We start from the raw sequence: 11,630 nt of genomic DNA on the forward strand, positions 1-11,630 counted from the left end.
GGCCTTTTAAATACATTGTCCCCAAAGCTACTGACATTTTAGTGACATTACAAGTTAATGCCTAACCCCAACCCAAAACATGCCTACATCCCAATAAGTTTTTATTATATTTTTTGTAATGAAGTGAAGTGTAATGAAGTGAGAATAAGGGGGATTGGAAATAGGAGAAGCCTCAAGCGTAAGAAGCCTCTGAATTGGCTCATCATGTAGGTTTTACACTTCAAGTTCACACTGGACTAACACAAACCTTTTCTGGATCCCATCACTAATGCTAATCCTAACGGTATCCGGATCATTAACTGTAACCCTAGTGCAACACGTAACTGTAATGCTAACCCTAACTCTAATCCTAGCCCTAACACAAAGCGTAACCCTAACCTTAACCCTAATCCATACCCTAATCTCAAATCTCACCCTAACTGGATTGTCATGCCTAACTCTAAACCTAACTGGATTTTCATCCCAATGGGGATTTTCTATGTAATTTATGAGGAAACTAAGATAATGGGGATTCAAATTGTGAGAGGCCGCTTAAGTATAACGAGGCTCTCCAAATCTGCATTGATTCCTGGCAATTGCCTGAACTAATCCTTGAAGTTTTCTTGGCAAGATTTTGCAAGTAGTTTGCTTTGGCCTCCTTTCCAGGACAGGATCCGTGAGGAATCCTGGATGACAAAGGCCCAAGGTTGCCCAACTGGTTTTGTCCCAAAGGTAGGATTAGCACACAGTCTCCGGGTTTCTAGTTTGGGGCCTTATTATAACCAATTGGCTCTATCATATTCCTTACCTTTTCAAAAACGAGTAGACAAAAAGTTGTTTATGTATTTATTATAACAGAATGGTATTTGATGTTTTTCAGGTTTCTTTGTGTGGAGTGGGGAAAAAATTAATAGAAAACATATAGCTTTTCTCTTTTTTATTTGTTGAAATTAATAGAAAAATAAAGCACTCAATAAAATTACAATGATAAATTTAAAATTGATTCTCTCTATATATAAAAAGGCAGAATTCAATACATATTCATTTGATTTCATATGCTGTTTAAAACCCAGGACTAATCAATATACAGTATTCAATTTCTAGGTTTGCACTTCATTGCTGCTTCCAAAACTTTGTGTTTTTGTCAAGTGACACATTCCCTTAAACAATAATTTATATACATGTCATGATTCATAGGTTAGTAATTTATCTCACAAAGTAACCCTATCAGAAGGCACATTCTAAGTAACAAAACAATTGACAAATATACACTGCCAACAATATATCCAATTATGTCCGGCACTATTTTAACGCTCATATTTATGGAGCTAATAAGGCCACATGCTGATCGTGAGGAGGAAGAAGGAAATTTACAGCAGTGTTGAAAATCTGTTAACTTTATTACCAATTATTTTGGTGGTCACAAATTTCTTATAAGACAATGGCTTCAACCTTTTTGCTAAGATCCCTCCCCCAGTCCTACTCATTACTGAACTGTGTAAAAAGCAAAAGCACTTGGCTAGTTGCGATTTTCAGAATGTTACCCATCCAGATAAAAAGGTTTTTTTGGACTGGAACATTTTGGAGATGGCAGTAACAGCAGGAGACCTAGTAGCTACACAGGTAGTCCTCGACGTACGACAATTGAGCCCGAAATTTCTGTTGCTAAGTGAGACATTTGTTAAGTGAGTTTTGCCCCATTTTACAACCTTTCTTGCCACAGTTGTTAAGTGAATCTTGACTTTGCTCATCAGAAAGATGCAAAAGACAATCACATGACCCTGGAACCCTACAACTGTAATAAATACGAGTCAGTTGCCAAATATCAGAATTTTAATCATGTGACCATGGAGATGCCACAACTGTGAAAAATAGTCCTGTCACTTTTTTCAATGAACTGTTGTAAATTGAGGACTACCTATACATAGCCCATCACCAGATATTCTTTGGCATACAAGTTGAAATGAGTGGCAGTCATAGATTGTATTAAGCTACCAAGAAATATATACAGGTAGTCCTCGACTTATGACATTTTGGACCAGAACTGTTCCTAAGCAACGTGACCATTAAGTGAGTCATACCGAATTTTACACCACTTTTTTGCTATTTAAGCAATAGTGATCATGTGACCATAGAACGTTGCTACCGTTATAAATACAAACTGGTAGGCGAGCACCTGCCCATAACTGTGGGGAAGCTGCAGGTCTTTTAAGTTTGAAGAACAGCAAATTAAGTCATTTTTTTTCGGCACCATTGTAACCTCAAACAATTGCTAAACAAATGGTCGTAAATTGAGGACTATCTTTAAGGCCTTGGTGCTGCTAGAACTGCATATGCAGAGTGGGTAAAGAGAAAGAGAACATGAGCACTTTACCAAGATAAAAATAAGGAGAACCCAAGTTTTTAAAATTTAATGGTAACATGAAATATGAAATAATAAAAATTTGAACCATGAAAAACAGAATTCAGGATTCCTTGTAAATGAACTAACTGGGGCACCATCTTAAATGAAGGACATAAGACTTCCAATTCATGATGTCCATGCAGTGAGCATAAATTTGGGGTGGTCTTTCTCCTGATGCATTTGACATATATGCAATATGAGCTTTTTCCTACAGATAAATGAGACTGAAATGTTCTACACTACACAATCCCTAGAACAGTGATGGCGAACCTATGGCACGCGTGCCAGAGGCGGCACTCAGAGCCCTCTCTGTGGACACATGCGCTGTTGCCCCAGCAGAGTTCGTCAGAGTAGCGAGCACGTGGTGCTTGGAAGCGACGGGGCAGGAAGGGAGCAAGTGACGTTGGCCCCCAGGAATGCCCTGGAGATGGCGAGGAACTGGCCCCCACCGCCCTGGCCCTGGCCACGCTCACCCAGTCTGCCGTGACCACTGCAGCCCCGCCCACCCAGTGGGCCACGCCCCCACACACACCCCTGAGGGCACCACAATACTGATGCAGTCCTGGCACTTTGCGAGAAATAAGTGGGTTTTGGGTTGCAGTTTGGGCACTCGGTCCCTAAAAGGTTCGCCATCACTGCCCTAGAAGCTTGTACCCATTAGTACATTTGTAAAATTATCAAAGTGCAATCAACTGAATTTTCCACTGTCACCTTCATTCTCCATACACATAGTGTACACATTTCCAGACTAGACATTTCGATTCGATGCACATCCCATTTTCCAGTAAGCACATTTACCAATCCAATTAAGTTTCAATTAAAAGAATTTTTGTTGCATTTTGCATAAAAACATGTATCAAAATGAAAAATATAAGCAGGGAAAAAAAACACAATTTGGTAATAAGCTTCTGGTGTTTTGTTTTGTTTTTCCAAGCACATAAATATCTCGGGACAAGCAAATCCCTCCAGTTATATTAGTGTTTCTCAACCTTGACAATTTTAAGGCATGTGGACTTCAACTCCCAGAATTCCACAGCCAGCAATGCTGGCTGTGGAATTCTGGGAGTTGAAGTCCACATGCCTTAAAATTGTCAAGGTTGAGAAACACTGTGCTATATTGACAGAGATGCCATGAAAACTGGAACTACAGGCACATGCTAGGATTGCAAGTTACACATACACTTTATAGCAGCTGGTAAACCATGTATACAGACACAAATATATATACATACATAGTTTATCCTCATTATTTGCAGATTTCATTATTTACAATTTCATCTACTCACTGAAATGTATTTATAATGCCAAATGCACATGGCAGTTTTGCAGTCATTTGGGGACAGGCTCAGAGCAGGGAAAAATGTAAGTCACCTGACAGGCATGTTCCCACTGAGGCTGATAAAGTGGACACTCTGCCTTTTTATTTCAGCTCCCGTACAATAAAAGTGCTTTGCATATTCCCCCTAGGAGCAATGGTTCAGTATTTAGTAAATCAGAATTCATTACCTGATAGAATGTAACTATTGTGAATAACAAGCATTGACTGCACATATACATGTGTACACACGAACACACAACGCAGGCGTACAGGTCGTCCCAGACTTACAATCATTTGTTCAGCAACCGTTCGAAATTACAAGAGCACTGGACAAAGGGACTTGTGACCCGTGCCTGATGTTACAGGTATTGCACTGGCCTTGTGGACACCTGACAGCTTATCCCTACTTATGACTGCAGGGGCACTGCAAACCCAACTACCAGTCTATTGCCCTCTAACTGGCACTTTCCACAGGGTGGCTGCTTTGCACACCACTGTGTATTCAGCCCTTTGTGTATGAGGAGTGGCTGTTTTGTGCTGTGCTCTTGGCACTTCCCAGGTGTTTGATACTTTCTGTGGGGCAACTGTTGCTTCCAAGGGGTGGCCCCAGCTTCTTTCCCTGGCCTCGCCTTGCCCTGCAGCATCTCCCAAGTCACCCACAGCCTGTTCAAAGCCTCTTAGGGCCTCCGTTACCCGAGGTACCCCCAGGCTCCTTGTGACTCAGTCCACCTAGCAACCCATGAGACTGCTTCATTACCACAATTGAGCATGCTACAATTACACTGGCTAAGTAGTCACATGACATTCTCCCTTGACAACCACTCTGCTCAAGGATGGAGATTCTGGTCCCCAATCGGGACTTGCAAGTCTAGGCTACCTGTACATATACACAAAGACCCCAGTCCATCGCATTTTCTTCCAAGCAAATTAAAGGAGCATTTAATCAAATGAAAGGCTGGTTTGTAACAGCAAAGTTGCATCAAAAGTAAAGGAACTTTTGTGAAAATAAAGGTTTGTTCCAGGTTCAGATGCCTCTCTTAAGATCAAGGCTTTCTATTCACTATAAAACAGTAAAATAGATAAGCTCCATAAGTATCTAGGAATTCTCAGTTGAAGGTAGGAGAAATTAAGTTACGCTTTTATTCTCACTGAAATTAATAGCGTAATGCAGTCACAGAGGGCTTAAATCCTATTTTAAAGGGATTAAAAAGGACTTCAAATGAATCCAGCTAATGTTTCAAATGAACAATTAAAAGCCTCTAGGACAGCTATTCAGATTATCTATTACTGATAATATTTCTACTTTTCCATTGGAAATCTTTCACAACAAAAACATACAGCATGGGCGTTATTAAATAAATAGCAATCATTAGAAATATGTAGAAACATTTAGGGAACAAACTTTTGTCTGCCCTTTTGCTTGCACGAACAACAACACGTAACAGATTGCACTTTCTATTTGTCAAGTTACATGGCCATTTTTTGAAAAAAACCAAAACAGTGTTACTTTTAGAGAATCACTAACCATTTTAGTGTAATGCTAAAATAACAATCCTAAAGAGCAGAGCAGAATAACAATCCTAAAGAGCAGAGCAGCCTTCTCTATTAAAAAGAAACATGTGAAGATCAGTTCAGTTTAAATAACTGCAGTGAAAATAAAGGAAGGGAATTATTTAATGACCATTAGTCATACAGTTAACATTCCCTCTGTGAAAGAAGTTGTCATCTTTAAACTTCTGGTGTTCTGGCAAATCTAGTAGACTTTTAGCTTCTTCAATGTCATGTTGAATAGCAGTTATAAGTGCATCTGTAGAGGAAAAACATAAAACATTAACTACTTCTAAAGCAGGGGCGGGCAACTGATTTTATCAAGGGGCCACATGACAAACTGGGATTACTGCGGAAGATCGTAGCCCTGCCCATTGCTGCCACAACCCAAACCCCAAGGCTGCCGCCGCCATCCCCACTGCCACAGCCCTAACATTGTTAGTGCCCCCCCACTATCACAGGCCAGACTGGGATCACCCGTGAGTCAGATGTGGCGTGCGGGCAACAAAATGCTCAGATCTGTTCCAAAGTATATAATATTGATAAATGCAGGATCCGATCTGAGTCGGTCACTGGGACCAAGGGTTTTGTCTTCCCAGCTTTCGGAGTCATGCTGGAGCCCATCTTCAGAGAACTTCTGTCTAACAGAGTGTGTGCAGTTCTGCTTGTGGCTGTTGTAGTGGCTTTTTAGCACACACACTGCTAGACTCAGATCGGATCTGGCAACATTACCCTGAGACACATTGTCAGAACATGCACAGTTTTATTGCATTGAGATAACCCAGGAGTAAACACAGTAAACAGTGGTCTATATTAAATGGTGGTTTATCTTACACTATCTACAGTATCATACACCAGGAACAATATACATACACGTGTTAATACAGCAGGCTCCAACACACAGCACTTACAGCAGGAAAACAGAAAACAGAGAGCACATCTGTGGAAACTTCCCTTTTATACAAAGCTCTTAAAGGGACACAGACCCAGCTGACTCTTAAAGGGACATAGACCCTGCTGAGTCATTCCCATCATTACATCATACATCTCACATTACATCAGCTGATTAGCTTTTAAATCATTACTTTGACACACATATTTGCCTTTATTCGTAATGTTGGTAAATGCCTGATTCAAGATACAAATGAAGTATTTAAAGCATCTGCTGTCTACAAGTATCTTTCATACCATCTAAACTGAGTGAGTTATAGTCTGAGAGTGCCTATGTATGTTGCTTTTTCTATGGAGAAAAGATGGGAATTGAGGAAATAGTTAAAAGGATCCAAAACGATGTAGCTTTCAATTATGATTTGCATGGCTAATACCTTGCCAAAGAGGAAGGGAAGACAGAGCAAGAAAAAAGTCATGAGTCTTATTCATATGTCAAACCATGACATATTGAATTATACACCCAATTTATGTATTTTCTCCAGAAACTCAAGATGAATTTTGTAGCACATCAACAACCCTGTGAAGTAGATTGGGCTGAAAGATGTAAGCTTCCAGCATTATATGTAAGTTTCTTGTTCCTACTACAGTACAATTATCACTCAAACTGAGATTTATCAGTTGGGTTGTGCTTTTTACCCCCAGATAATTGCAATTTTCCGTATTTTTCTGGTTCTATGTAACGTGCAGCATAGGTAGATGTTGCAAATGTACATTTTCTTCAGGAAGAAAATGTTTCTGATCTACAATTTCACCCAAACCAATACAGGTATAAACGCTCTTCATATTCTTTGCCTTGGCAACCTATATTTTAAGAACTCCCATTGTATAATAATGATATTAAAAACCTGATCTTATTAGTAGACCTTATCATTTATCAAACAATAAATACTCAAATACTCAAGACTTACCTAAAGAATTAAAGTTCTGCTCTGGTCTTATATAACCAATAATGATTATGCTGAGTATTTCTCCATAAAAGTCTTTCTTGAAGGTGTGAATGATGTGTGTTTCCTAAAAAAAAAAAAAAAAAATTCATAGCATGTCGGTATGTATAGTAAAGCACTGAAATAAAGACACGTTTATTTCTAAGTAAAACCAAAACAACTATTGATTTCTAAATAAGAGTACAGACAGTTCTTTCTTAGTGACCATTCAGCGACCGTCCAAAGTTAGGGCAGCACTGAACATATTATTTTATGGTTGGTCCTCAAAGTTCTTGCTGTTGCATGTGATCATGTGGCCACGTCATCAAAATCTGGATGCTTTGTAGCCTGCCTACATTTTGCAGGCAGCTTTACTAGAGGCAGGTAAGGGCAAGAACAAGCAGAGAAGTATGAGTAGGCTCTGTCAGTGCTGGGCTCGCCTCCAACCTGTTGCTAGGCCTGCAGGTTAGCTCTCCAAGAGTGCTTCCAATATGAGCTGTGGAGCATGCGCTGCACTTCCGAGAAGCCCTCATCCTCCATTTTGTTTCAGTATATTACTCACAGTCTCCATTGATGGAGCATCTGATGCCTCACTACTCCACTGCCTCCTCTCCAGCAAAAACTGTCCAAAAATAAATTTCTACTGATCAGGTCCTAAGCTAGTTCTAAGATATTAACACACAACATACTCACCACTGATTTCTTAACATTCTTGTAATACGGATTCCAACCTATACTCAAAACCACTTTATGCACATCTCCGGTTCCAACACAACCCCATCCATAGTATATGCCAGTACAGATATCAGATGGGAAACTATCAACCACTTCTTCGGAAAAATTAGCTGAAAAATAAAACATTTATTTATTTATTTATTTATTTATTTATTTATTTTCACTAACTTCTATGCCGCCCTTCTCCCCACGGGACTCAGGGCGGCTCACAGCATATTAAAAACAACACAAAAAACATTTCCCCTATAAAACCAATTAAAAACCAAATATATTTATGGCTGTGTCATTATTAAAATCTTTAAAAAATTATTCCCTATTTAAAANGAAACTCAAGATGAATTTTGTAGCACATCAACAACCCTGTGAAGTAGATTGGGCTGAAAGATGTAAGCTTCCAGCATTATATGTAAGTTTCTTGTTCCTACTACAGTACAATTATCACTCAAACTGAGATTTATCAGTTGGGTTGTGCTTTTTACCCCCAGATAATTGCAATTTTCCGTATTTTTCTGGTTCTATGTAATGTGCAGCATAGGTAGATGTTGCAAATGTACATTTTCTTCAGGAAGAAAATGTTACATTTGCAACATCTACCTAAGAAAATGTTTCTGATCTACAATTTCACCCAAACCAATACAGGTATAAACGCTCTTCATATTCTTTGCCTTGGCAACCTATATTTTAAGAACTCCTATTGTATAATAATGATATTAAAAACCTGGTCTTATTAGTAGACCTTATCATTTATCAAACAATAAATACTCAAATACTCAAGACTTACCTAAAGAATTAAAGTTCTGCTCTGGTCTTATATAACCAACAATGATTATGCTGAGTATTTCTCCATAAAAGTCTTTCTTGAAGGTGTGAATGATGTGTGTTTCCTTAAAAAAAAAAAAAAACAATTTCATAGCGTGTCGGTATGTATATTAAAGCACTGAAATAAAGACACGTTTATTTCTAAGTAAAACCAAAACAACTATTGATTTCTAAATAAGAGCACAGACAGTTCTTTCTTAGTGACCATTCAGCGACCGTCCAAAGTTAGGGCAGCACTGAACATATTATTTTATGGTTGGTCCTCAAAGTTCTTGCTGTTGCATGTGATCATGTGGCCACGTCATCAAAATCTGGATGCTTTGTAGCCTGCCCACATTTTGCAGGCAGCTTTACTAGAGGCAGGTAAGGGCAAGAACAAGCAGAGAAGTATGAGTAGGCTCTGTCAGTGCTGGGCTCGCCTCCAACCTGTTGGTAGGCCTGCAGGTTGGCTCTCCAGGAGTGCTTCCAATATGAGATGTGGAGCATGCGCTACACTTCCGAGAAGCCCTCATCCTCCATTTTGTTTCAGTATATTACTCACAGTCTCCATTGATGGAGCATCTGATGCCTCACTACTCCACTGCCTCGTCTCCAGCAAAAACTGTCCAAAAATAAATTTCTACTGATCAGGTCCTAAGCTAGTTCTAAGATATTAACACACAACATACTCACCACTGATTTCTTAACATTCTTGTAATACGGATTCCAACCTATACTCAAAACCACTTTATGCACATCTCCAGTTCCAACACAACCCCATCCATAGTATATGCCAGTACAGATATCAGATGGGAAACTATCAACCACTTCTTCGGAAAAATTAGCTGAAAAATAAAACATTTATATGAACCATTAAAATACTGTAACTCATAGCACACTCAAAAAGATCAGGCAGAAAGTCTTAGATCAATACATACATCTATATTAATAGTATAGTATACTATGATCCAGTTGAGGGAGACCATAGGTTAGGGCAGTCTAAATATAACTAAGGTAATTTACATCAATGTTTAAGTCATTCTTCAAATACACACACACTCAAGAAGGCCAGCCTGCATTTGAATTTTCAGGAACATCTGTTGTTTTGTAATTTGGTAATTTACATATATAAATTATCTCTCGGTTATAAAATAATAGTACCTAGTCTACAACGTAATGAAGGTATTAGGCTACCTAATATCTAACCACATTTTGTAACATGATTTGTGTTACACGTTACCTCCTTTAAAGCAAAAGGAATGGAAAGTGAATGTGCGCATGTTCCTCTGCATGTATTTTAACAAAAAGCCCATAACCTAGTTCTTTCTATTAAGAACTAGGAATTATATTATTGGTGAGCAGTTTCATACCAGGATTGTTAAAAACCTACCTCTTTTCATTAAATGCAGAAGCCCGATTCTAAATTATCACAAAATATCCCTTATGTAAACGGTTTTAATCTAAACAGTTGGGGAGACTCTCTTGCTTGGGGAGGAATTTAGGCTGGATACTTGGACAACATAATACCAGAAAATATGAGAGTTGTAAGTTAGGTTGGGAGCCCACAATACATCTTGTTAAGTTTACAGCATTTTGGTGTAACGATTAAGGTGCTGGCCTAGAAACCATGAGTTCTAGTCCCATTTTAAGCATAAAAGCCAACCGAGTGATTTTGGGCTAGTCATTCTCTTTCAGCCCAATGCACCTCACAGGATTGTTATAAGGAAAGAGGAGGGGGGAGTTTAAGTTACAGGTAGCCTTTGACTTACGACTTACAATCGAGCCCCAAATTTATGTTGTTAAGTGAGACATTTGTTGCCCCGTTTCTTGCCACAGTTGTTAAGCGACTCCCTGGAGTTGATAAGTTAGAAACCTGGTTAAGTCAATCTGCTTTCCCCATTGGCTTTGCTTGCCAGAGGGTTGCGAAACGGGATCACATGACCCCTTGGATGTTGCACATGACCCTTTGGATGTTGCAATGGTCGTAAGTATGAACCAGTGGCCAAGCATCTGAATTTTGATCACAGGATCACGGGGACGTTGCAGAAGTCGTAAGTGTGAACAACAGTCATAAGTCACTTTTTTTCAGGGCCGTTGTAATCAGGAACTGTCGTCAGTCGAGGACTACCTGCACTTATAAATAATAACTACGGGATTAAAAAAAAAATCAAATAAAAAATAAAGTCGTTTTGTACTATAGGGAAAAAAAAACCCCACAACGCTAACTAGGAAGGGGCTGAGCTGGACTTTGAACGGGACTTCGTATTACCAGAAACACCACCCCCCCAAAAAAAAAACAAAAATCCAGCTCCACTTCTGCGAAAGCCTCGTTATAATCAAGGCAAGAAAGAACCCAGAAAGCCGACCTTCCCCCACCAAACACCCCGTCGGCCGCCAGAAGAACCAGGCGGGGGCGGCGAAGGAAAGGACCTGCCGCGACGCTTCCACCCGGCTCCTCCGGGACCGGCGCCCGGTCCTCCCCGCTTCCATCGCCCTCACCTGTGCGGATGCCCAGCTCCTTGGAGCCCCGCCCGAAGCCTCGCACCACCTCCCCGCGGCAGAAGCACGGCAGGCTCTTCATGGCGACGGAGCTTACGAGGGCGCGAAGGCAGAGGCGGCTCGGTCCCACGGAGCGCGCGCCGCCGCCGGTCCCCACGACTACAAGCGCAGCAATCCCGGGCGGACCCAGAAGGCTCCAGCCGCGTCTCGTCCGAGAAGGTGACGCACGCGACCACGCACGATCGTAGAAGAGAACTGCCGGTGCGGAAGAGGTGGGGCATTGTCTTGCGTCACAGGAGAAGCGGGAGGGAGAAGAGGAGGAGGAGAAAGAGGAAGAAGAAAGGAACGCAAAGAACGTGCTAGCAGGCACGGCTGTTCCCCTCCTGCGAAGGTTTGCTCGTCGGACGCCGGTGGGCGGAGCCACGGCATTTCTGCCCCGCCCGCCCGAGAAAGAGATTGGCTTAGGACAGGGGTA

General features: G+C 40.6%; 1 protein-coding gene across 2 annotated transcripts; it reads right to left on the reverse strand.

The window, feature by feature from the left end:
• Positions 1–5,309: 5,309 nt before the first annotated feature.
• Positions 5,310–11,326, reverse strand: RFK (riboflavin kinase). 2 transcript variants are annotated; one of them, XM_015814470.1, is made up of 4 exons: positions 11,156–11,326; positions 9,350–9,501; positions 7,109–7,211; positions 5,310–5,508 (listed from the first exon to the last, which is right to left on the reverse strand). In XM_015814470.1, the coding sequence occupies exons 1-4, from the start codon at positions 11,235–11,237 to the stop codon at positions 5,375–5,377; spliced, it is 471 nt and encodes a 156-aa protein (XP_015669956.1). In that variant the 5' UTR covers positions 11,238–11,326; the 3' UTR covers positions 5,310–5,374. The 2 variants fall into 2 exon arrangements, with proteins under 2 accessions (XP_015669956.1, XP_015669957.1); XM_015814471.1 differs by lacking the exon at positions 7,109–7,211 and adding an exon at positions 8,640–8,742.
• Positions 11,327–11,630: the final 304 nt, after the last annotated feature.

Source organism: Protobothrops mucrosquamatus, unplaced genomic scaffold (genome assembly GCF_001527695.2).
Source record: "Protobothrops mucrosquamatus isolate PMUCROS unplaced genomic scaffold, P.Mucros_1.0 scaffold254, whole genome shotgun sequence".
NCBI classification, from domain to species: domain Eukaryota; kingdom Metazoa; phylum Chordata; class Lepidosauria; order Squamata; family Viperidae; genus Protobothrops; species Protobothrops mucrosquamatus.

Coding starts and splice junctions, on each gene's coding strand:
- RFK (XM_015814470.1), bottom strand. CDS start 11,237: ATGAAGAGCCTGCCGTGCTTCTGCCGCGGGGAGGTGGTGCGAGGCTTC. Junction 9,502..11,155: donor GGAGCTGGGCATCCGCACAG/GTGAGGGCGATG, acceptor TTTATTTTTCAG/CTAATTTTTCCGAAGAAGTG. Junction 5,509..7,108: donor GCAGAACTTTAATTCTTTAG/GTAAGTCTTGAG, acceptor TTTCCTCTACAG/ATGCACTTATAACTGCTATT.